Below are 26,966 nucleotides of genomic sequence, written 5' to 3'. Positions count from 1 at the left end.
CTGAATGTGGTCTACGGTTCATGCTCCATCCAGCTTCATGTTTACCTGTCTTCACTATTTGTCAGATCTCTCCTCTTTTGCAAATTGAATATGTGCTGTATGTTGTGAGTGTTTTTAATGAATTCTATAGTGTTTCTTTGTTTCGTGGCTGCCTGTAAGAATATGGATCTCAAGGTTGTATATGATATACATACTTTGATAATAAATTTGAACTTCCAACTTTGTAGTGTGTCAGTGTAGTACAGTGTGCACATTGTATGACAGTGTTACCCAGTGTATACTGTAGTGGGACAGTGTTAGGTGTAGATTGCAATGAGATAGTGGGACAGTATGTGTGTTACGGCAGTGTGTAATTGTCATGGGACATTGTTAGTACAGAGTATATTGGAGTAGGACATTGTTAGTAGGGTGTACATTGTGGTGAGACAGTGTTAACATGGTGTATACTGCAGTGGGATATTGCTAATATGGAGTATAATTGTAATGGGACATTGTTATTGTAATATTGTAGTGGGATAGTGTTATACAGTACAAATTGTAGTGGGATAGTGTTATAGTGTCGATTATAGTGGGATAGTGTTAGCACTGCATATTATGGATTTTTATCATTTACATTGTAGTTGAGTTTCATTAAATAAATTACATTCTTTTAAAATAGCTGCTCTCAGAGCTTTCTCTGGATCCAGAAAGATCTATAAATGAGATATTGTGATAGATTGAATGTGAGGTTTATCAAGGGTGAGCAGTTATCTGAGCATTTCTGTCCTTCTCCTGGACAGGTTGAGGAGGAGCTGATGAGCCAACAGAAGAAGCTGAAAAGCACGGAGGATAAACTGGAGAAATAATCTGAGAGATTCGGAAACGCTCAGGAAAAGCTGGCTCAATCCCAGAAGGCAGCTTCTGATGTGAGTGTTTACATTTACTGCAGTCGCTGGCTCTTCAGTGTTTGATGGGTGAAGCTAATGTCAGGGCACCATGATATACAGATTAGAGGTTACAGGCCCACCTAGGATTTCCTTATGGTAAGGTCAAAATCAAAAAATAAGAATAAAAAACAAGTTAAAGAAGAACTGGAAATCTGAAACAAGAACTAAAACACTGGAAACACTCAGCAGGTTATCAGCATCAGAGAAAGAAAGTGTTAACATTTCAGATCAAAGACAGTAACTTCTTTGATGTCTCCATGAATGCTGTCTGACCTTCTAAGTGTTTCCAGCTGTTTCTGTGTTTTTTTGACTGGTGGAACCTGGAATAGAAACTCAACCCTCCACTACAGTTGATTCAGGGTCTGGATCCAGGAAGATTCAAGCTGGAGGAGAGAACATAGAGGAGGTTTTCCCACACGAGGTGGAGGACAATGTTCAATATAGTCACATTATGGGAAATGCTGGGGGTGGAGCAAAACCAAAAGGTTTTTCAAAATATTATGGAATATTTTGAAAGCAAAATTAGGGAGAACCTGTTGCCATTGATAGGAGGGTCATTGCATTGATCAGAAATAACAACAACATTAACATACTTATAAAGCACATTTAATGCACCAAATTACCCAAGGTACTCATAGGAACATTATCAAATAAATTGTGTCACAATGGAGTTTTCTGGGCAGATGATCAAAAGATTGGCCAAACAAGGATGCAACAAAAGAGTGGGAAGTATAGAGAAAGAGGGAGAGAGAGAGATTCGAGGAGGAAATTCAACATTTGGGGGTTCGGTAATATAAACCAGGAAGTGGTCACCAATGGTGGGAAAAGGTATCAGTGAGATCTTGGAGAAGGCAGAACACAAGGGTAAGGTTTTTGAAACCAGGACACTGTTTGCATAGTAATTGTGGTTGAGTAGGAAATGTAGTCAATGAGACTGGATGGCAGACACTGGACAGTTTGGGAGTGGTAAAGTTGAGAAATTGGAGTGTAAGTAATAGCTGAGCTGTGCTGAGCACTCTATGGCCAGGTCAGCTCCTGGGCCAGTGCATGTCCATCATCCTTTCTTCCTTAGATTTGGCATATCACCAAAAATTTTGATAAACTTCTATAGAAAGATATTGGAGAGTATCCTAACTAGTTGCATCACAGCCAGGTATGGAAATATAAATGCCCAGGAACAGACAAAACAACAGAAAGTGATAGATACAGCCTAGATCATCACAAGCAAAGCTTTTCCCACCATTTACATGGAGTGCTGTCACAAGAAAGCAGCATCCATCATTAAAGACCCCCACCATCTATGCCATGCCCTCTTCTCACCACTACAAAAGAGATACAGAAGCCTTATGAAGTCCTGCACCACCAGGTTCAGGAATATTTAATACCCAAGACAATTAGGCTTCCGGACTGACAAGAATGGCTTCAATCACACTACTCTGAACTGATGCTGCAATCACTTTCAAGGTCTCTTTACAATTTAAGTTCTCAGTATTATTTTTTATTTTGAATAGTTTGTCTTCTTTTGTACATTGGTTGTTTGTCAGACTTTGTGTGCTACGTATAGTTCTTCATAAAATTCTATTGGATTGCCTTTTTCCTATATTGCCTGAAAGAAAATGATTCTCAAAGTAATAAATGGTGACATATATGTTCTTTGAAAATAAATTTACTCTGGAATTTGGATTGCCTTGGCAAAGCTCTGAGCCATATAGAGGCCAATGGAGGCCTTGCCTATCTCAACAACCCACACAAAATACTAGATGAACTCAGCAGGTCAGGCAACATGTATGGAGGGAAATAAACAGTCGATGTTTCAGGCTCAATCTGTCTGGAGCCCATTTAGCAAAGGCTGCTAAACAGTGTCACTTGAGCAGTTTGTGGTGCCCAGCACTAACATTGGCCACCCTGGCCACATGGTCCTTGTGCAGTGAGATGCAACAGGTTTTGTATCAGTCAGTTCACTGTATGTAACCATGTCAAAGTTGCTGAAGAGAAGGACCGTGGTGCAGAGAGATAAATGCATGAATTAGCAGTGCACTGTCAGGTTGCAATATGTGCCATGCTACAGGTTGTAGATGATAATTCAATAAACATGGAGGATGTAAATTTTAGAAGTTCAAATTCAAGTTTAATTATCATTCAACCATACCTGAATACCCGTGAATACAGCCAAATTAAACAGTGTTACTCCAGGACCAAGGTACGAAACAATAGTCATACACAACACACAGCACATATAGCACATATAAGATAGCAGTAAACATAGAGTCACATAAAATACATAATCCAAGTCCCTGCATCCATGAATGTGGCAGCAGTCTGCAGTGAAACACAATATGATTTTGGTGGCCCAGGAAATGATATTGGGCAGGAAATGTCAATCTGACATGGTATTGGATAGGGGCAGTGCGACATTGGATCAGTGACAATGTATACAAAGCATAGGCTGGGAATCCAGCTGGGATAGTTTAGGATTGTTCAATCTGAAGATGGCAAAGAATGAGGTTGAAGATGTCAGAACAGTTGTGCAAAGATGGGCAATGTATGAGGTGGAAGCAGATGCCCTTTATGAAGGAGAAGGTATAACACAGTTAGACACAATATCATCTGTGTCTAATCCAGCTAATCCAGCATCAGAGAGAATGGTTGTTCTCAAGCCAATGTGGATCAGACTTTGTGAAGAGGTGTAGGGTTGAGCAGGAAGTCAGATTAAAGAAATGGGTAAAAATAATAGGATTGTTGTCATGGGGGATTTCAACTTCCCTAATATAAACTGGGAACTTCTTAATGTAAGGGGTTTAGATGGGGCAAAATTTGTTAAGTGCATCCAGGAAGGTTTCTTGAATCAATATGTGGACAGTTGAACAAGAGGAGGGACAATACTGGACCTGGTGTTGGATAATGAGCCTGGCCTGGTGACTGACCTTTCAGTGGATGAACAATTAGGAAACAGTGACCATAAATCATTAACTTATCTATAACTATCCTGAAAGTTAATGATTTGTGGTCAGTGTTCCCTAACTGTTGGAGTAGGGCAAATTATGAGGTCATTAGGTAGGAATTCAGAAGCGTTAATTGGGAATACCTTTTCTCAGGCAAGTCCACATCAGGCATGCAGAGGGTGTTTAAAGATCAATTACACAGAGTACAGGAATGGTATGTTCCTGTTAGAAGGAAGGACATTGACAAAAAGTTAAGAGAACCTTGGATGTATAGCGATGTGATGAACTTAGTCAAGAGAAGAAAGGGAAAATATGTAAAGCTTCAGAAGTTAGATCAAATAAAGCATATGAGGATTATAAAGAAGTCAGAAAAGAACTAAAGAAAGGGAATTTGGAAAGCCAGGAAAGACCATGAAACTTCCTTGGCAAGTAGGATTAAGGTGAATCCCAAGGCATTCTATACATACATCAAGAGTAATAGGATAACTAGGGAGACGGCAGGACCACTCATGGATAAAGAGGGTAACATTTGCTTGGATGCAGAGAATGTGAGTGAGGTACTTAGTGAGTACTTTGCTTCAGTATTTACCAAAGAAAAGGATATGAAGGACCGGAGATCAGGACTAAGCATAAATACATTAGGGCACCGACAGGTCAAAGAGGAGGAAGTGTTTGTCTCCTAAGGAGTATTACGGTCACCAGGGCCTGATGGGAATTAACCCAGGTTATTGAAGGAGGTAAGAAATGAGATTGCTGGGTCCTTGACCAGTACTTTCGTATCCTCTCCAGCCACAGGTGACGTCCCGGAGGAATGGCAAGTGGCTAATGTTGTACCTCTATTTAAGAAGAGAACAAAGAAAACCCTAGGAACTCTAGACCATAAGACCGTAAGATATAGTAACAGAAGTAGAAGTCTGCTCCGCCATTCAATCATGGGCTGATCCAATTCTTCCAGTCATCCCCACTCCCCTGCCTTGTCCCCATACCCTTTGATGCCCTGACTAATGAAGAACCTATCTATCTCTGCCTTAAATGCACCCAATGACTTGGCCTCCACAGCCACTCGTGGCAACAAATTCCACACAATTACCACCCTCTTGACTAAAGTAATTTTTTCGCATCTCTGTTCTAAATGGAGGTCCTTCAATCCTGAAGTCATGCCTTCTTGCCCTAGACTCCCCTACCATAGGAAATAACTTTACCATATCTAATCTGTTCAGGCCTTTTAACATTTAGAATGGCCATCTGGTACCAGTCATCCAGTCATCCGGTACAATGCCAGAATCTATCGATTCTTGAAAGATCATTGTAAATGCTTCTGCAATCTCTCCAGCTACTTCCTTCAGAACCCAAGTGTGCATTCCATCAGGTCCAGGAGATTTATCCATCCTCAGACCATAAAGTTTCCTGAGTACCTTCTCAGTCGTAATTTTCACTGCACAAACTTCACTTCCCTGACACTCTTGAATGTCCAGTATACTGCAGATGTCTTCCACTGTGAAGACTGATGCAAAATACACATTCAGTTCCTCTGTCATCTCTGCGTCTCTCATTACAGTATCTCCTGCATCATTTTCTATTGGTCCTATATCTATCCTCAACTCTCTTCTGCCCTTCATATACCTAAAAAAGCTTTTAGTATCTTCTTTGATGTTAGTTGCCAGCTTCCTTTCATAATTCATCTTTTCCTTCCTAATGACCTTAGTTTCCTTCTGCAAGTTTTCAAAAGCTTCCCAATCCTCTATCTTCCCACTAGCTTTGGCTTCCTTGTATGCCCTCTCTTTTGCTTTTACTTTGGCTCTGACTTTATTTGTTGGCCACAGTAGTGTCCTTCTTCCATTCAAAAATTTCTTTGGCCAGTTCCCCTCTCATGCCATTGTAATTTCCTTTATTCCACTGAAATGCTGACACATTAGAATTTAGATTCTCCTTCTCAGATTTCAAAGTGAACTTGATCATATTGTGATCACTGTTCCCCAAGGGTTCCCTGACCTTAAGCTCTCTTAGCACCTCCGGTTCATCGCACAGCACAGCCGATCCCCTAGTGGGCTCAACAACAAGCTGCTCTATAAGGTCATCCCTTAGACATTCTACAAATTCTCTCTCTTGAGGTCCAGTACTGGCCTGGTTTTCCCAATCTTCTTTCATGTTAAGATCCCTAATGATCATCATGACATTGCCCTCTGACACACTTTTTCTATCTCCTGCTGTAATTTGTAACCCACATCCCAGTTGCTATTTGGAGGCCTGTATACACCTGCCATTAGGGTCCTTTTACCCTTGCCATTTCTTAACTCAACCCATAGAAACTCTACACCTTCCAATCCTAAATCATCCCTTTCTCATGATTTAACATTATTTCTTATACACAGGGCCACACCACCCCCTCTGCCTACTAACCTATCTTTCTGATACACCATATATCCTTTGACATTCAGCTCTCAATGTCAGCCATCCTTTAGCCAAGTTTCAGAGATGGCCACAACAATGTACTTGCCAATCTGTGGCTGCATTTCAAGATCATCCATTTTATTTCTTATGCTGAGTGCATTCAAATATAACACTCAGTCCAGCATTTGTAGCTTTCTGTTTCACTGTGCCATATCTCTATTGCCCTGTAACTCATCCCACTGGCTGTGATTATGCCTCATCTCCTGCCTGTCCTTTCTATCATCTCTGTGCACACTATATTTGATTTATTTCCTCCTTCCTCAGCCTATCACTCTGGTTCCCCTCCAAATTAGTTTAATCCCTCCTATAGGCTCTATTAAGCCTATCTGCCAGGATATTGGATCCCTTTGAGTTCAGGCCAGTGAGTCTCATGTCAGTTGTAGGGGAATTCCTGGAGAAAATTCCTATGGAAAGGATTTATGAGTATTTGGAAACCTGTTGCCAAATTAGGGAGAACCAGCTTGGCTTTGTGTGTGGCAGGCCATGCCTTACCAACCTGAGTTTTTTGACAAAGTGACCAGAGAGATTGATGAGAGTGGGACAGTGGAGGTTGCCTACATGGATTTCAGTAAAGTGTTCGACAAAGCCCCTCATGGCAGGCTAATCCAGAAGATTAGGATGAATGGGATCAGCGGTAAATTGGCTGTTTGGATTCAGAACTGTCTTGCATAGAAGACAGGGAGTAGTGGTTGAAGGGACTTATTCGAGCTGGAAGTCTGTAATTGGTGGAGTTCCACAGGGAGCTGTGCTAGGACCTCTGCTATCTGTGATGTATATAATTGACCTGGATGAAAATGTAGATGGGTGGGTTAATAAATTTACAGGTGATACCAAGATTAGTGGAGTTGTGTGGATTGTGGATAATACAGAAGACTGGCAAAGAATACAGCATGACATAGACAAGTTGCAGATATGGGTGGAGAAATGCAGATGGAGTTTAACCAAGATAATATGAGGTTTTGCACCTTGGTGGAGCAAATGCAAGGAGACAGTGCACTGTTAAGGGCAAGGTTCATAAGTGTAGCTGAGCAGAGAGAACTTGGGATCCAAGTTCATAGTTCCTTGAAAGTGGCTACACAGGTCACTACGGTGGTTAAGCAGGCTTGTGGAATGCTTGCTTTTATTAGTCAAAGCATTGAGTTCAAAAGTCATTTCTGGTCGCCCCACTATATGAAGAATGTAGAGGCTTTGGAGAGGGTGCAGAAGATGTTTATCAACATGCTGCCTGTCTAGACAGCATGTGCTATCATGAGAAGCTGGCTTGACAAACTTGAATTAAAAAAAACACAAAATGCTGGCACAACTCAGCAGGCCAGACAGCATCTATGGGAGGAGGTAGTGACGACGTTTCAGGCCGAAACCCTTCATCAGGGGATGATGCTGAGTTGACAAACTTGGGTTGTTTTCTCTGGAATGTTGGAGGCTGGAGGTGGGGGTGGATCCGATAGAGGTTTATAAGATTATGAGAGGTATGGATAGAGTGGAGAGGGAGTATCTTTTTCCCAAGGTTGAAATGTCTAATACCAGAGGGCAGGCATTGAAGATGAGAGGGGGTAAGTTCAAGGGGGATGTGAGGGGTAATTTTTTTACTTAGAGAATTGTTGATACCTGGAATGCACTGCCTGGTATGGTGGTAGAGGCAAATACATTAGAGGCTTTTAAGAGATGTTTGGATAGGCACATTGATCTAAGGAGGATGGAGGGATATGGGCATGGTGTAGGTAGAAGGAATTGGTGCTTGGGTGGTTTTGGCACAACACTGTGGGCCGACAGCCTGTTCCTGTGCTGTTCTGTTCTATGTTTATGTTCTGTGACATCCTGCATGCAAGTTCCAGCTTGGAAAGTATCTCACTATGCTGGTGGATGAGTGCATTACAAGGAGGAGATGTTAGGCTGTACCTCAGAATTACACATCACTGCACTGGACTGCTACAGCCTTCAACACAGAGTGCAGTCCCCAAGGGAGCAGATGGCATAAGTTAACGTCACACAAGTAAGATCGGGATAAGCACAATAATTGGTTTGTGAGGGAACAATTTGTGAGAAAATGCAGAAATGTGTTCATTCATAGCCTCTGCTGAAATCTTCTCCCTGCAATCTCTGACAGACTGACAGTTACTAACCCCTTCAGTCAGCACTGGGCCTCTGGTGGCCTCAAGTGCGAATTTAATCTCCCGAGTTTAACGTATTGACAAGGGTAGATTCTGATGAAAGATTATTGACTTTGAAAGGTAAATGCTTTGAGAGGTTGGTAATTGCTAGAATCAACTCCTGCCTAGAAAGACCTGGACCCATTGCAATTTGCCCATCATAAGGTACAATCTCACTGGTTCTCCACATAGCCTTGGATCACCTGGACAATACAAATACCTATGTCAGGATGCCGTTTATTGACTACAGCTCAGCATTTAACACAGTCATTCCTGATTGAAAAGCTCCAGAACCTGGGTCTCTGAACCTCCCTCTGCAACTGGCTCCTTGACTTCCTAACTGGTAGACCACAGTCTGTGTGGATTGTCCACCTTGCTGACAATCAACGCTGGCACAGCTCAGGCGTGTGTGCCTACCCTGCTGCTCTACTCTCTATACCCATGACTGTGTGGCTAGGGTCAGCTCAAATGCCATCTATAGATTTGCTGATGATACAACCGTTGCTGGTAGAATCTCAGATGGAGATGAGAGAGTGTACAGAAATATACCAGCTAGTTAAGAGGTTTTGCAGTAATAACCTTGCTCTCAGTGTCAGTAAAACCAAATACCTGATTGTGAACTTTAGAAAGGGTAAAACAAGAGAAAACACACCAATTCTCATAGAGAGGTAAGTGGAGAGAGTGAGCAATTTCAAGTTCCTGGGTGTTAATATCTCTAAGGACCTAACCTGGTCCAAGCATATCAATACACCTCACTACAGAAAGGATGTGGAAACCATAGAAAGGGTGCAGAGGAGATTTACAAGGATGTTGCCTGGATGGGGAGCATGCCTTATGAGAATAGGTTGAGTGAACTCGGCCTATTCTCCTTGGAGCAGCAGAGGATGAGAGGTGACCTGATAGGGTCTTTTAAGAGACTCCTGGATAGGTACATGGAGCTTAGAAAAATAGAGGGCTATGGGTACATGTTCAGCACGGCAAGCTGGGCCGAAGAGTTTGTATTGTGCTGTAGGTTTTCTATGTTAGTAGGACTTTGAGGAGATTTGGTTTGTCACCTGAAATACTCAAAAATTTCTGCAGATGTACTGTGGAGAGCATTGTGACTGGCATGGGGGGCATGCCACTGCACAAGATCGAAGCAAGCTGCAGAGCTCTGTAATGGATACTACCTCCATAGTAACCGAAACATCTTCAGGGAGTGGTGCATCAAGAAGGTGGTGTCCATCATTAATGACCCTCACCACCCAGGACATTCCCTCTTCTCATTGATACTGTCAGGAAGGAGGTACAGAAACCTGAAGGCACACACTCAACAATTCAGGAACAGCTTTTTGCCCTCTCCCAGCCAATTTCTAAATGGACAGTGAAATCACTACTTGTATAAATATGTTTAATTTATGTATGTATGTATGTATGTATTTATTTATGGTAGTTCACGGTTTTGTATACTGCATTGTATTGCTGTCTCAAGGTTAACAAATCTCACCACGATTCTGATTCTCAAGTGTCCTGTTTTCCTCTCTTCACAGATACTGCCTGATCTGTTGAGTGATTCCAGTACTGTCCTTTTTGTATCAGATTTATATTTTAGAGTTATAATCACGATGCAGTTTGTTTTTAAATAACTGCTGCTGGGGCACGCGAAACTTTGTCTTAAAACAGTGACCACGCCCTAACATGGTTGTTCTGCCTCAAAAAACCTGGGAAAGGGAGCAGTGACTCCAGGGTACTCTCCATACATCTGGATCTGTGGAAAGTGAAAGAAACGGACGAATCGAGAGTGGGGGGTGACGAGTTTATTTGCTGCTGTGCCTTGGCCAGATGCGCGGAAAGCGGCTCCTGCAGCCCCAGGCCGGGGGACGCTGCCCTTATTTTAATCCACTCTTTCCCAAATAAGGAGAAACGTTCCATATTCCAGCCTGGGACCCCCGCTGACATCACCGGGAGGCGGGCTCCGATGCGGCCGCCTTTGCTCATTGATTGGTGCACGTCTCCCGGGCAAGCGCCGGCTCTTCACCCACCTTCTACTGCCTTCAGTACGGTCGCTCGAACTCGCAGCTATGGCAGGAGCTACCTCACTGGACTCGGTGCGGAGGAAGATCCAAACCTTGCAGCAGCAGGCCGATGAGGCAGAGTGCCGAGCCGAGGGGCTGCAGCGGGAGCTGGACACGGAGCGCCAGCTGCGAGAGCAAGTTAGTACGGAGAGCGCGGGCGGGGGGACCAGGCGTCAGCGCCAGGGATGCTTCGGCGCTCACGGAGAAGGGCGGTGGCCGGCAGAGGCTGCCCTAGAGTCCAACTCCTTGTGTGAGGTGGGGCGGGCGAACTATTATCTCCCTGCAAAGGAGAGAGACAGGATAAAGGGGCAAGGAACATGGCTTCCCTACGTTGAGAGAGAGGAATGGGGAGGGAGCGAGACTTCTTGGGCGGGGACAATTGTTAAGTGAATACCCATGGCTGTTATTTTATATTCCGCAGCCTGCCAAAGCTCCTACTTGCTAATGAGAACCTGATATACTTTGCTCATCTTGGTCAGTGAATAATTTTGGTTCAGACAATTCGGTTAAGTCTACCAAATCTTCAAAATTGGGCATTTTCCGGATCTATCTGGACACGTGTGAGGTGACCAGATAAGGGAGGTGAAATACACTACTCTTTTTCATAGATGTAGCCTGACCTGCTGAGCTCCTCCAGCATTTTCTGTGTGAAACTAAAGGGATGAAGTAAAGGTGGTTTTGCCCTCAGGCCTCTGCTGTTCAAGGTTTCAACAATGCTTCACCTGTCTTGGATCAGAAATTGCAGAGTTGGGTTGATGGCAAGCTCTAAGAGTAAGTTTGACGTTGACTGGGTGAGATGGTCCCGTTGTCCAAGTTGGAAGAGTAATCACTTGGAGCCACTCTGCCAGTTACTTTCATTAACTTGCTTCACTTGGAAGTAGGGTGTCAAATTTGTAGTCTGCATGGTTTTGGGGATTGTAACAAAATGGCAAGATAGAGGGAGGTCTGTTATTAGAAAGACAAGAGTCTGCAGATGCTAGAAATCTTCAAACAACACACACAAAATGCTGGAGGAACTCCAAATCAGGCAACGTCCATGGAGCGGAATAAACAGTTGATGTTTGGGTGGAGAACCATCATCAGGACTGGAAAGGACCTGAAGCCAGAATAAGATGATGAGGGATAGGAGGAGGAGTACAAAATGGTATGTGATACGTTCCACAAAGTGGGTGGTTGGGAGGGTGGATGAAATAAGAAGCTGGGAGGTGATTGGTGGAAAAGATAAAGGACTGAAGAAGAAGGAATCTGATAGGAATGGACCTTGGAAGAAAGGGAAGGAAGAGGGACACCAGAGGGAGGTGATGGACAGGTGAGGAGTAGAGAAGGGGTAGGAGGGGAGCCAGAAAATAGGAAAAGGAAGAAGGGGGAGGAATGAGAAATTACCAGGTTAGAGAAATTGATGTCCATGCCATCAGAATTGAGGCTGCCTAGACAGAATATGAAGTGTTGTTCTTCCATCTTGAGTGTGGCCTCATTGAAGCCATGGACCAATATGTTAGAATAGGAAGTTGAATTGAAATAGGTGGCCACTGGGAAATTCCACTTATGTGGTGGATGGAGAGTGTTAAGAATTACTTTTGAGAGGAGTGAATGTGGGATGATTCATGCCATTGAGAATAAAGAAACCAGCCTGTGCTTGGAGCCGCCTGGAAATGATGGCTCATGGTGCTCTGATGTCACTAATCACATCAGGCAAACAGTAAGTGTAGGTGCCCTGTGTGGAGCCTTGAATATGCCCTGAGTGGTGTGCAGCCGCTAAGGTGAATAACGAGTCCAAAAACACAAGCTGACCACTGCTGTGTTTCTGTCCAGTAAGTACAAGGCAGAAGGGTGGCTGGCCAGATCCATATTCTGAAAGGGTAGATGGGAGAAACTGCCTCAATGTGAGCTGAAAGCCAGACCAAAGTATGAGTCACTGATATGAGGAGTTCAGGAGAACTTTTCAGTGGTTACCATGTCCAACACCGTAAGTAGTTGCTGATACAAAGAGATTCATTTGATTGACACAATGAACTCAGTGAAATAGTGTGGGAAGAGATTTGGGAATGCAGACAGTGGGGTGGGCTACTAGGCTAGAATGGTGAATTGCTGGGATATAAGCTCTGGAGATAGAGTGGGGTGAATATCTTAGTAGGCAAATTTGAAGCCCAAATTCAGCCTGTTAGTATTTATACTCGTGCCCCAGGAAATTCGGGACGCCGAACACTTGAATGTCCTGACCTCGCAGGATGAGCTCTGCCAGTCGTAGTTCTTGGGGGGGGGGGGGAATGTTAATAATTTGAAGGTTGGATGTAATAAGAATTTTGACAGGTAATAAACCTGGGGTGTGGTTGTTCTGTCAGTCAGAAATTTCTTAGTGCATTAGAGGGCTAGCCCCATTCTTGCTCACCCATGTGACCCCTTTGCATTGTGCAAGGTCGTGGCAGCATTTGGTGCAAGATCATGGCTAGTGAAGTTCTTAGGAAGTGTGTGGAAAGTACCATTGGGAGAATCGCCTGTGTCAGTCTATGTGGAAGTTGGGACACTGAACCAAACCCATGGTATCCAGCTGGTCAAAAGACACTGGTCACTCTGAGGTTGAAATAAGTGGAATTCCCATTCACTTGTTACCATTGAGCACCCCTTATTGCAGTCCATGTTGTGTACACATATCACTTCTGCTGGGCCACAATTATCACAAGTCACACATCACCTTCACTCCCAGCTGAGACTTCCCTATCCCAGCTTGACGCTCCCCATTCTGCAACCGAACAGGTCCAAAGGATCATCTACCTCTGGGTTCACCAATTGTCCCAGAACCAGAGCTGCATTTTATATAAAGTACTGTAAATAATGCAATCCTGAGGGGGAGACATTCTCATTCCAGTGAGATTCAAAACTTCTATTAGTCTCTTAGTTTGATGTGGAATGTCCTACAGCAATTTCCAAAGCAGTAAAAGAATCCATAGTCTGCTGTCTAGCAGTAAATGCATGATCTTGCATCTGCTGGGATCAAAACTTTGTTCATCCGGAGGTTCTGAAGTTCTTATTTTCCCCCGCTGTTGTGATGCTGCACAACGCAGCACAGCAGGCACATGAAACTACGGTGCATAGGAGGTGGGCTGTTGATGTCTGCCCCTGTGGTATGGAGCTGAATTCAGACCAAGCAGATGGAATGAAGTAATCATCAGCTCCCTCACACTGTCACCATCCATTTACTAGAACTTTCCTGGGGTCCACTGTACAGAACTTCCAGTGTGTAACAGTGCTATTGTCTCTGTTCAGTCCTCCACTTATTGGTTTCCATTAAGATCAGCACTTTATTCACAACAGTGACTGTAATAGAGGTTGATGGCTTTATCGTACTTCCGCAGCCTGCCTGAGCTTAAGGGTCTCCCCGTAGATTCGGTGTTGCAGTACTAAAAGTTGTGCTCAAATAGCTTTCAAGAGCTCAGAACCTTCTGTCCTCCTTCAGCTGTTGAATGGCGCTACTCCTAAATGAAATGCTGTGAATAGTAAGGACCCAGGGTGTTCCCTGGTGGGGACTTTGCCCATTATTGAGGCAGAGCCAGAGCTGGTCAAGTCAGGACTGAGCCTGATGTAGATAACATGTAGGATATTCCTGACCTCCTGAATTTAACTGTGGCTATGTGGTGGAAGTGGCCTGTCAAAGTCCATCTCTATCCTGAGTGCCCTCCATGTTAGACGGAGCAGCCTCGGAATGGCGCAGGCTGTACAAAGCTGGCAATGGTGAGAATCATCAAGTGTAGCAGGAAAGTATGCCACCATAATGTATGGCCATAATGTTTCCTTTATTCCACCATTGCTACCGAACCCCAGGGGTTAACTCTGGTTCAGTGAGAAGTGCAGAAGATCACTCTGGCAGCAGTGGCAGGCTGACTTGAAATGATGAGCTAGCAGACAAGGAGAGGAACGCTTGAAGACTGCGTTCTTAAACAGCCTGTTGTAGACAGTTAAGCAATCTTGTAACCAGTGCATCAACTGGAGCTAAATCCTACCAAACCCAGCCAGGAATGGACATCTGATCATCCCCGTTTAAATGGGGAGGAAGCTTCAGAAATGTGCCAACCTGAATGGAATTCATGTGAATCCTTTGGCATTCACATGACTGCCAAAGAAATGGCTGGGAGTACTAACTTGGTGACCTATCTTGGTACATCCTGAGTTCCCCATCTTTGCAGAAACCTGTCTCCAGTCAATTCAGTTCCTTGTGTGATACTGAGAAACGCCTTGGGACTGACTGGATACAGCAGAGTCTCTGTGTGCCCAAGTTAGTCTTGCCCAAAAGCTGGGGTTAGAGACCTCCCTTATAGACCATGAGGTACAGGGGCAGAATAAGGCCGTTGAGTCTGCTCCATCATTATTATCTTGCTCAAGCCTAATTTCCTGCCTTCTTCCCATACTTCCCACACCCTGACTAAACAAGAGCCTATTCACCTCCACTTTAAAAACACAACCACCTGTGGCAACAAATTCCACAGATTCATGGAACCCATTGGTTCATGCAATTCTTCCTCATCTCTGTTCGAAATGGACATCTCTCTATTGAGGCTGTGGCCCCTGTGACTCACCCTCTATAGGAAATGTTCTCTCCACATTCGCTGTATCTGGGTCTCACAATATTCAAAGGTTTTCGATGAGATTCCCCCCACCCCCCACCTCCCATTCTTCTGAACTGCAGCAATTACAGGCCAATAGCCATCAAACGCTTATACATTCACCCTTTCATTCCTGGAAACATTCTCGTGAGCCTCCTCTGGACCCTCTCCAAAGCCATCTTTTCTAAGGGGCCCAAAACTTCACAATGCTCCCAATCTGATCAATGCCTTTAATAGACAGATACTTTATTGATCCCAAAGGAAATTAGTGTCACAAATTACGTGCACAAATATGCAAATATTAGAAGAGAATTAAGAACAAAAAATGTTACCTTAAAAATAAGGTGTACACGATTTCCAAGTTCACTCTAATAAGATGGTAGTGCAACAGTAATGGGTGCACATTCACACCATTCAGAAAAGCAATGGTAGTATTGCACAGGGTGTCTGTGATAACAGGGCATGGTAAACAGCTCTGGTAAGCATGTTAATAGTGGTGGAACAGGAGGGGGTCATCACTTCTCCGGCTGTAGGTTGACTCATAGAGCTTAATGGCCGAGGGTAAGAATGACGTCATGTAGCGCTCTTTGGAGCAGCACAGTTGTCTGAGCATAGCATTTGTCTTCCTTACCACTAACTCAACCTGCAAGTTAACCTTTAGGAAATCCTGCACAAGGACTCCTAAGCCCCTATGTATCTTTGATTTTTAAGTTTTCTCCCTGTTTAGAAAATAGTCTATCTCTTTATTTCTACAAAAGTGCATGACCAGACTCTATATTCTACCTGCCACTTCATTGCCCGTTCTCCCAAGCTAAGCCTGTCTGTAAACTCTCTGCTTCCTCTGAGGTACCTGCCCCTCCATCTATCTTTGTACATCTTCCAAACTTGGCCACAAAGCCATCAATTCTGTATTCCAAATTGATTATATAATGTGAAAAGAAGCTGTCCAATATCAACCCTGAGGGACACCACTAGTCACCGGCAACTAACCAGAATATGCCTCCTTTATTCTTTGCCAGTCAGCCAAACTATCAATGCTAGTATCTTTCCTGTAGTACCATAGGCTCTTATTAAGCAGCTTCACATGTGGCACCTTATCAAAAGCCTACTTACACAACGTCCACTGACTCTCCTTTGTCTATCATGCTTACTATTTCCGCAAAGAATTCCAACAGATTGGCAGATAAGAATTCCCCTTAAGGAAACCGTGTCTCCAATTACCCTGAAACCTCATCCTTGATAATCGACTCCAACATCTTCCCAACCACTGAGGTCAGATTAACTGGTCTGTAATGTCCTTTCTTCTGCCTCTCTCCCTTCTTGAAGAGTAGAGTGACATTTGCAATTTTCCAGTCTTCCGGAATCATTCCAGTATCAAGTGATTCGTGAAAGATCATTATTAGTGCCGCCACAGTCTCTTCAACTACCTCTTTCAGAACTCTGGGGTGATTTTCACTGCTTTCCAAAGCATCCACGCCCTTTGGGAGCTTTTCCTGCTTCAAACAATGGCACTTCCTTCCCAGCCCAGGGCCTTGGCCATAGTGAGCAGGGAGGGGTGCCTGATAGCTTTGACACATCGCAGCCTGCGTACTGAGGGAGAACTCGATTGTGTTAAACTCTACCCCATCCCCTGCCCAGATGTAATAAAATAGTTAATCTTACTGATCTGCTCAGAGGAAGCTGCATTGTTTGATAAATTTATTACAGCGGAAGCCTTGAGATGGTAGCAGGAATGAGTAACTCGCCAGCTGTTAAAGGTTTCCCGCAGATACTGGTTGAGGAAGAGACTTGAACAGACATCCTGTTCCTTATTTATATTTGGTGTTTTAACTTCAGAGAGCTCTGGGTTGGTGGGGGAAGGGCTTGTTTGCCTTCAGTTTACCATCCCTGCAGCATGACCAGAAGGTGGTCACAGTTTTGAAACCATGGCTTTGCGCTCACCAAGCAGCCACTTTGTCCCAAGGTATAGTTTTTACTGTTTACCAGATGCACCTCTTTCTTTAGTCCTGGGGCTGAAGTTGATTGTGTGGGCCTGTTGGCAGTGATCATTGTACAGGTTATGCGGTTATAGTTGAGACCAGGATATCACCTCTCTCCTAAGGAAGGCCCAGGTAAGTTAGACTGGGTCATGTGTATTCCTGTGATTGTGTGACTGGCTGTTCTGGTGTTGATCTGTTTGGAGTTTCTTGTGGGTGTGGGACAGCCGTTACTTGGCACACCGGTGTTATAGTTTTCCACCCACTAGTCTCCCCTGTAACCTACGTCCCCATTGACTGAACACCCACCCCTCCCCTCCAATATTCTATCACTCGCATACACCAGCGTAATTTACAGCAGACAGCCCTCACACTCTTGGGAAGTAAAAGGAAACACAGAGGATGTGTAAACACTGCACATCTCTGAGGCCCGGAGATGAACGGGTGACTGGGTCAGTGAGACAGCAGCATCAGCTTCATCCCCCATGCATGAACAGGAGCTTCCTCTCTGAACTATCACGTTGAAAGTCTAACACTCCACTGACCATTCCCTGGGCTCGTGACATCCAAAAGCCACATAACTGCCCACATCCTCTCCGATGGGTTGTGTGTGCCCCCAGAACTGTCGAGGGCTCCGTTCACTGCTGTTGTAAGGTAATTACACCCACCAGAATGTACCTGAGAGGTAACCCTGGCAGTACCTGTCTGTGTCCCGCTCATCACTCTCTGGTGACTGGCATCTACTTTGACAAACGATCCTGCTAACTGATGGCACCTGGAGTCTGGCCTGGGTATGATGGGTATCAGAGGAGTGGTAGGCTGATCATTGGCTTGAACCTATGGGAGAGCATTTGGCTCAAATCAAATCTGGACAGAGACCCAGACTTCAAAATGTCATCACGAGAGAGTACTGAGTCTCTCAGATTTCCCATTATGTAGTCTGTTGATACCATCTGCAGCAGCATCCTTCCATCTTGGCTCCAGATTTTTGATTCCCCCACAAATGAAAGGTCAGTCTCTAGCCTCATAATCATTGGCTAAAGTTCCCATCCTCAGTGCTTTATGTTGGTCATGGGCTCCTGAAGTCTCCCTGACTGACTGCACTCCAACTTTGACCAATTATCCTGGTTTCCTTTCCAATCCTAGACAATGGAAGTAGGGAACATCAAGTGACTCGGGCTGTCTCTGACAAAAAAAAATTAACTTTTCATTTTAAACAAAAATAGAGGCTCTGACCTTTATTACACACTTTAAATTAGATTGCCCTATATCCTTCCAAGGACCCCAGGCCTTTGTGTGAATTTGGTAGATCCGTCAGTTTCACTGTAACTGGTAGTGATGAAAACTATTTGGCCTGAATGTTTGAAGGCTTGATACAGCAGCCTTGTTATTCGGGTGCCTTCAAACCTCCTGGGAATATTATCAAAGAAGTCACACAACCCCAGCTCGGATGGTGTCGGAGCAGAATGATATAAAAATCCATAGTACAGAGCACTCCTTCAGGGGTGGGGGGCAGTTCTAGAGCTTTATGGTTGGCTGCTGAAGGCACAGTGGTGGGTGTGGGTACAACTAGTGGGTAGTGGGATGAGGAGGACAGGCAGTCAGATGCTTAGTGGAACTGCTAGGTCAGTGGCAGCAAAAGTAGGTGGGGCCTTGGATCACACAGGAGTAAAGCAGGAAGTTTTCAGCGTACCAGATGCTGGAAATCATAAGCAACGCACAAAAATGTTGGATGAACTCATCAGGCCGAGACCCTTCATCAAGTTTTGGGTTTCCAACTTTGCACCAGCATTTCATGCTCGATATTTGCAGTCATATCTTGCAAAACAACAAATAGTCTGCTGGTGGAACTCAGTGGCTTGAGCACTACCTGTGAGGATGGGAAAAAATTGTCAGCATCTCAGTTTGGAGCATAGCATCAGAACAGAGAATTGGAGAGGGGCGATAGAGCAGGGAAGGTGAAATAGCACCAGTTCCATTCCTCTTTCCACACCCCCACTGCCCCAGATGCTGCTCGACCTGCTGTATTCCTCCAGATCCCAACATCTCCAGTCTCTTGCTTTTATTGTGGAGTAAAGGCAGCTTGCATGTTCTTGGGTGTGTTCTCAGTCAGGGAAGTTGACCGCTGATATGATTGTTATGCATTCATTAAAAGTTTAGAGATAATGTAGACCAAGCTAATGTTGTTTTACTCAGAACAGTTGAACCAAGGGCACCATCTATCCTTGAAGGAATGTAAACATTGCAGATAGAACAGCATCGAGGGAGCACCCAGTACATAAAAATGGATGTAGCGAAGCAGGGTTACAGGGTCATCCCTATAGACACACTCACTCCGGTTTTAAGGGTTTCCATGATTTCTTTCAGAACATCTTGCTGTGCTAATTGTAGGTCTTGGCACTAATGCTTTGTATCCAGTCTTATAGTGACGTGCTGTAGTTCTATGATTTTCGGGGAAGTGCTAAAAGTTTGAAATGTAAGAATAGCAGCATTTTATTCCCCAAATCCGTGGTGTAGAAGGATTGGTGATTGGCCTTGACATTCTGTGAGAAAGCACTTCTTTTTCAGAAGGACTTTATGCGGTTTCATTTATTGTAGAATTACTGTGGCCCAAAAGAGGCCATTTGACCCAAAGGCATTCAGTAAATCTAGCCATCACCTTGCCTGAGACCCACAGATAGTCCCCCCCCCCCCCCCTTCAGTGCCTGTGCCATTCTCTTTGGAAGCTCTGACAATTGTGTTCCCACCACTTCCAAGTCATATCTATCTCTGCTGTGCCCCAACACCGTTCCCGAATCCCTCTTCCCTGCAACTATTGCCCAGACTTTATCCCCTGGTCCTCAAGCCACACACTCTTGGGGCAGGGTCCCTTACTAGTCTTATCTAGCCGCAGTCCTATGCTCCATGATCTAGTCTAAATCTGAGTAACTCTTTACAGAATAGGTGAGGACTTGAACAATGTGGGCTGACTTCGGGGGGGGGGTCAGTAATGAGGTGAAAATGTGGTCGAGAAGGTCTTACAGGTAGCATCTTTGTGTTAGAATGTGTAGCTAACAGATACCTCGTGTGAGTTACTTCCCAGTCAGCCTCGTTTGCTCTGCAGCACACTCTCCCTCACTGCTTTTCAAAGTTCGCTTTAATAATTTTCTGAATCATTTGCTAGATATGCTGAAATGAAAGCAGACCCTTTACACACCTGCCCTTAGTCACCCAGCAAATACTAACACACCTGAGCTTGGACATTGAGCCGGGAGGCTCCACCCATTCCCTTCCACTGACTCAGGGTTCTGTTACTTGTTGCCAGATCATATAAGAAGTTGATTATTCAGCTCCATCCAGTTCTGGTGAAGTTAATGAGTGGCTCGTTAGCTTTCCTGTCACTAATTCCACAGTACTGTCTCCTCTTGATAAGAAGCTGTTGAAATTGCATCACTCCAGAGTTTTCTCTGTTGGGTTGGTTTGGTTCATGTGGAACTTCCTCTTCAAGTCTTGCCTGAATTTTAAGCCACTGCTTGTTTCCATCATCATGTCCAGTAGAACAGGAGATATTCTCCCTGCTTTGCACTCTCCTTCCTCCCCTTGCCCAAATAGGGTAAAGGTAAATCTCCATCAGGCCCGGCCATTCAGCATGGGCCATTGTGCAAACCCGCACAACAGCTGTGCTCCTCTCCCAGGCTGTGGTGTACTGAGTGTTATATCCTTGCACTACTGTTTGCGGGAAATATTCTTCGTGTGAAGACTGCTTAATGTAGAGCAGAAATCTGACCTGACGTTGCACTGTTGCCATGGCTGCTGGAAGCTCATGTTCGTTTTTACTTTGTCTGAAATTCATAACAAAAGACAGTATGATGCAATCAAACTAGGATGTGTTGGCTGGATATGCAGGCTTTTCCTAGGAAAGCATCCCCATTCATCAGTGCTCTTGTTATTTACAGAATTGATGTGGAGATGGACATATTGGGCGGATGTTACTTGAGTAATAGAGTGGAAATACTTGCAGATCCTTTGAGATCTTTCAGTTTAACAAGCCTGCAGACGTAAGAGCATTGGCATCTGTGGTATGTGAGCTTCTTGCCTCCTCTTTCCGCCTTTATCATGCGGGTGCCAGATTAATGCAAGTCTTCTATCTGATTTCTCGGCCGGAGCAATGGTTTCCCCGCTCGAGCTGAGTATTACCATATAAGGAATGGGTGAGCCTGTCAGAGGAAGGAAGGGGCAGGCCTGACCCTGATCTTTCGGAAATTGTAGTTTGTTCTTGCGCTGAGAGCACGGACTAATCCTATTAAGCTAATGATATCTCTCACTAAAGTAACTTAATTGGCAAAGACTCTCTTTAAATCAAAGGCCTCCCTGCTGCAGTTTGTATTGTTGGGATTGGTATCTGCCATTTCCTGCCTCTGGTTTTTAGCTGTGCAGTGAGAGGATTTCTCACAGGATCTGGCTTCCTGCCTTTGTGGAGCTGCCGTGCTGGAGCGACCGTCGGCGGCCCGGCCGGTGCTGGAGCGGCCGGGCGCGGCCCGCACTGGAGCGACCATCAGCCATCAGCCCATGCTGGTTGTGGGGCGGGCAAGGGCAGTGCAGGAGCAGTCACAAGTGTTCCTTTCAACTCAAAACAGGTCCCTGCAGGTCATTTATCATCTGAGCTTTTCCCTGAGAGTGGCTGCCTGCCTAGGTGTTAGCTGATCGTTATTTTCACTCTTCACCCCATACAGATCCTGCAGTCCCATGTGAAGGAGTACCTTTAGCTATTCACTTCTGCATCCAAGGCTCTAACACCAGGCAGGTAGCCACTCCCAGGAAATGGCACTTCCTAAGAACTTGAGGTGTGAATCACTAATGTAAGATGTGGAGGTCACAGGCGACCAGTGTCTACTGCAGTATTGCAAGTGGGGACGATTCCATCTGTTTCTGGATGGTGGAAAGGCTTGGTGGTGTCAGAAAGTGAGTAACTTGCCATCGGTCAAATGGCTTATAACCAAACAAGCCATGTTTTGTCCAGATGAGTTTGTGGTCAATAGGTAGACTTTGAAGCAGAAATTTCATTGAGTGCCAAGGGGAGATGGTTCATTATCTAGCACATGGTGAAAATATGATCTCTTGTCAATGTGTGACTGGAGACTCTCTGGGCTTTGCTGCTGCAGACATGGGCAGCTTCATTGAATGAGGAGTTAAATGCAATCATCAGGGAGAATTCCACTCTCCTCGCCTTCACTAACATCAAACCCTGATGGAGAAAAGGTCATTGATGAAACAGGGAGAATTGCTTCGTATAACTTGCCCTGTCCTGCTGCTGTTAGCAAAACCCATTTGCTTTACTGACTATTCTGTTCCTTACAGAAAACAAGCGGGAGTAACAATGTGGCCCCTTGAACTGCACTTGGTCCATTTCACCTTGCAAACTCTTGAACTATGTCATTTTGTCTACCTTCCCTCTTTCTACCAAAGCATTTCCTCACTGGTTGAGTCTTGCCTTCCACATTCTGTAAATTTTCTATTTTGACCCAACTCTTTAAGATATCAAAAACAAAGGTGATGGCCCATCAATGAGTCCCAGGGAACGTCACTGCCTTTTTTGTGCACTCTTCAGCTTTATTATTTTCCTTTCCACTTCCTTTCTCCATTTGCTACATTCAGCTTGGTTATCATTGAATGATATGTGTGATGAGTCATGCACCTTCATTCCACATGTCTTCTTCACCACCTCTATCTCTGTTACCATATGGAGCCCCGGCCTTTAATGCCCTAGCACCACCTCAGTCCTGGATTGTGGTTGAAAGCTGATCTACTATAAGTCTGCAGGTCATGGCAAGGAGTCAGAACAGACATTCACATAAAAAACAGAATGGTGTCATTTGTTTAATCAAAAGTGGGCCTCTTGTTAACATCTTTCTCCTCACAATGGCCCTCATTCCCCTGCCAAGATCAGAATCCCTAATGCCGTCCTTAAGATTGTGGCAAATGCTTTTCTGTCATCTGTCAGTCAGACTGGCCCTCGGCTTGACTGCATCAGAGGGTTCTGATGTCCCAGTGTGCTGGTGTTCAGTTGGCTGAATGGGGTGCAGAGGGGATGAATTATCAGTGTGAGGTTATAAGGAACCTTGGCCTTGAATTCAGTGCGTAGACCAAACCAAGTCTGCTTAGTGTGTTTGGTTACAGGCATCAGGACACCAGGGGTCACTAAAGTTGAGAGGAGAGGTTAAGGAAGCTTGAACGTGGTATGAAGGTCACTTGGGTATCTTGTGGATGGAACTTAAGTTGAATCACTGTGGATTTCTGGAGATCAGGGACTGGAACTGCTCCTGGAGATCTGGAGTTTTCAGAGTTACGTTTGCGCTAGAGTGACATGGAGGGGGGGTGGGGGTTGCAAGCGAGAAGTTCATCAGTGTGGGTGTATCTGGATGAGGTAATGGCCTGGCTTGCTTTTTGTCATCCCTTTGATCTCAGGAGCCTTCTCAACCCAAGAGTGAAGAGTGAACTTTGTAACCTCTCAGTATTGGTTAAAAAGGCTGTGGGGTAGGAGGGATTTTTGAGCTGGGGCCCCTTTCCCCTGGGTAACCTAGTGTGTGCTGTTTTTCAGCTTGCTGTTATTCCCTGAGTAGTTGGCCAGTCTCCTCCCAGAATAAATGGCTCTCAGCCCCTTGGCCCAATGCCAGGCACGATGGCATTAGAATCAGTGAACCATGTGCTGAGAGGGGCTTCTGTCAGATGCAAGTCATACCCCTTCACATTCCTGTGGCTTCTTGTGAACACTGAATGTCAGCACACCGCAAGGCCTGTGATCCACTCCACATGTGCTGCTTTTGCAGAGTTCTTGGAGTTCATTCTTTGTTTAGTCTGTTCAGTTTGTTGGTCTGTTGTGCTTAACACTTTTGTGTTGGAGTGCTTCAGACTAGCCTAGATGACGCCTTTCACCAAAATGAACCAGTGAGCTGATGCTCTGTTCGAGTGTCTCCTGTTTTCTCTCTTCAGAAGCATTGTGAGCCTCTTCCCTTCCCCCCTCATGTTTCTTCACTCTGATGCATCCGCTCTTTGCCTCAGCCCCTGCCTGTGGTGGCAAGTTCCACATTTTCAATAATGTTTTGGTGAACACATTTCCTGTAAGTCGCTCTGTGATTAGCTTTCATTGCCAGCTTCTGGTTCTGCTCTTCGCTGTGGTGGAAGCGTCTCTCTGCATCTTCTCTACAAACCTTGTCATTTTAAAGATCTTCATTTTAGTCCTGAGGGAAAGGACCTAGACTGTTCATCCTTTCCTGCCCAGTATACCACAGCATTTCTGGTATCCTTGTGAATCTTTTCCACACCTCTCTATATTCCCTGCGTGGTCTTCTAAATGTGGTCCATACAAGGTTCAAAGTAGGTGTGGCATGACTTTACCGGTTTGGACTTCTGCCCCTCTAGAAGTGAACCCTAGAGACTGGCCTGTTTTATAGTCTTCCTGACCTGACTACCACATTCAACAATTCTTGATCCCATTGTTTCCTTACTCTCATGAGTAATGAGTGATCGCTTTAGTTGTATATCAAAGTTCGCTACTACCACACATCAATATTCATTTGCCAATTATTTACCAATCTTGGAAGTTATTAATATCTTCTGGAGGTGAGTGCGACTGGAACTAGAGGTCATAGATTTAAGTTGAGCATTTGAGGACTTTGAGGAGGAACTACCACACTTAGGATGGTGCAAGTGTGATAGCAGAAGTGATGTGTGTTCAATTGTAACATTTCAGAGAAGGTTTGATAGGTACATTGAGAGCTTTGTTTTTGTCAGGGGGTGCTATGGTCTGGGTGGAGATAGATAGTACTAGGCGGAAAACTAGGATGGCATGAATGCTGAGCGAGACAGCATTCCTCTGGGGCCAAGGTGCAAAACATTCAAAATTGCAAGTCACATTCAAAACAATGAGCAAGAAAACTTGTTCACTTTGGTTTAAAAAGAGTCCAAGACCCTGAGCAACAATGTCCGGCAATCGATGTTGCAGTCTCCTGGCACTGCACACAATCCTGCTTGTCATTCCACAGCTTGACAAGTGAGGGCAGCACTGACAAGAGCAGGCAGCCCCCAGCTGAGTGCAGACACAACACTGTAGCACTTATGCATCTCTTACCTGCTCTGCAGCAGCAGGCAAGCCCCAGGCTTGAGGCCTAGTCTTCAGCTGTGGCTACGCAGCTCCCATGTCCACCGTCCCTCCACCAGACAGGGGTAACAGGCTTGTGGTAACTTGCGTCATTACTGTCCAACACAATCTTGCGATCGCAAGTGAAATGCCTAAGATAATGCACACATCGCCATCTTACTCAAAGTTGCCCTTTGCATCTATTCTCTAATTTCTGTCCAGAAGATATAGGAATCCATTCTGTTGCTTCTCCCCAGACTCTGCACACTCTGACCTTGTTGTGCACATTCAGCCCTATATTGAAATTGCAAGAACAGGTTATCTGATTGATACTCTGTAGTTTATCATTTTGTCATTTCTGGTTTTTGACCTGAAATGTTCACCTTGTATTTTTCTCTGCAGATGCTGCGTGACTTTTTGAGAGTTTCCAATATTTTCTGTTCTTAGAACATGGTACAGCACAGTACAGGCCCTTCAGCCCACAATTTTTTTTTCTTATTTCAGATATCTAGCACCTGTGGTTTTTCTTTTCAATATTCCATTGTTGTCTGTGGAGTTTCTTTGCCTGTTAGTTGCTGTTTTTTTTCCTTCCAGTACATTAGTGTGTACATTTCAAACACATTTGCTGGCTGTAACCAACTCCACAATGTACCTGGAATGTTGATGACAGATACAAGAGTGATGAAGTTTTTAACTTCCAGAGTCCCCTCCCCACTCCCAGTCCCCCACAAACAGTCTTATCGTGGACCAGTTGGTAGATGTTCATGCTGCATTTAGTCAACCACATGAGAGTGGATGCTGGTTTGGGCACTTCAGTCTCTGCCCAGTGGTTCCAGCTTGGTCTGTGCACTGCTTGTAATGGGAGTTGTGGACAAAGATGCATCTATACATAGACATATCAACTCAGTAACCGTGACCACCCATGAATTGATTACCTCTTTGTGATATTGATAGAAGGGCAGGAAGCTCTGACATGCCTTGTTGGGTTGAGATGACACTGCTACAGTACACTTGCAACAACAAGGAGATGTAATGTGCTTCCTGTAACTACAGCTTGCATGGGCAGGGTCCCAGCATTCCCAGAATTGATTCCTTTGCTTCCCACTCAGGCTGAAGGCGAAGTGGCAGGCCTGAACCGCAGGATCCAGCTGGTTGAGGAGGAGCTCGACCGGGCCCAGGAGCGCCTGGCCACTGCCCTGCAGAAGCTGGAGGAGGCTGAGAAAGCAGCAGATGAGAGTGAGAGGTGAGCATTACACAGTTGTATTCCACTTAATGAGTGTGTGGGGGGGAGGGATGGTCATCACGGGCAAGCCTCTTCACTTCTGCAGTAGCATGGAAATGGAGAGCAGTGTGCCCACGCTCTGTTTCAGAGATGAGGACTACTAGGCACCTTGGAGCACTGGAGAGGGTGAGCAGCCTGTCTCCATACAATCCTGCAAATACATGGACAAAGTGGGCAAGCCAGATTCATCGCCATCCTCAGCATCAAACTCACTGCTGAGGCTGTGTCACTGTCCCTGAGACAGACAGTCTGCTCTAATCACTGAGAGTTTTTTCAACAATGCTCTCAAAATCTTATTTGTGAATCCCTGGCTCTGACCAATCAAAATGGAAGACAGTACCCAGGAAGTCAGCCAGCTCTTCAGGTCTCTGGGAGCCGACGGAGGCCAGTGAGTACACTGCCCAGCTGCCCCTGTGGCAGAACCGGTAACCTGGCCCAGAACCAGTAACTTGAGCTGGCCTGGTCAGCCAG

General features: G+C 45.0%; 1 protein-coding gene across 1 annotated transcript in view; it reads left to right on the top strand.

Annotated features, from left to right (window-relative positions):
* Positions 1–10,440: 10,440 nt before the first annotated feature.
* The window catches only part of LOC132406292 (tropomyosin alpha-4 chain), a 35,726-nt gene continuing 19,200 nt past the window's right edge, over positions 10,441–26,966 (top strand). Inside the window, exons 1-2 of the mRNA XM_059991736.1 lie at positions 10,441–10,661; positions 26,323–26,456. Of these exons, the coding sequence (XP_059847719.1) occupies positions 10,530–10,661; positions 26,323–26,456 (266 nt within the window). The 5' untranslated portion in view covers positions 10,441–10,529. The remainder of the gene's footprint in view (positions 10,662–26,322; positions 26,457–26,966) is intronic.

The sequence above is a fragment of the Hypanus sabinus genome, chromosome 16, assembly GCF_030144855.1.
Source record: "Hypanus sabinus isolate sHypSab1 chromosome 16, sHypSab1.hap1, whole genome shotgun sequence".
Taxonomy (NCBI): Eukaryota; Metazoa; Chordata; class Chondrichthyes; order Myliobatiformes; family Dasyatidae; genus Hypanus; species Hypanus sabinus.
Note: the sequence above shows the minus strand (reverse complement) of the source record. Positions and strands in the feature narration are given on the sequence as shown.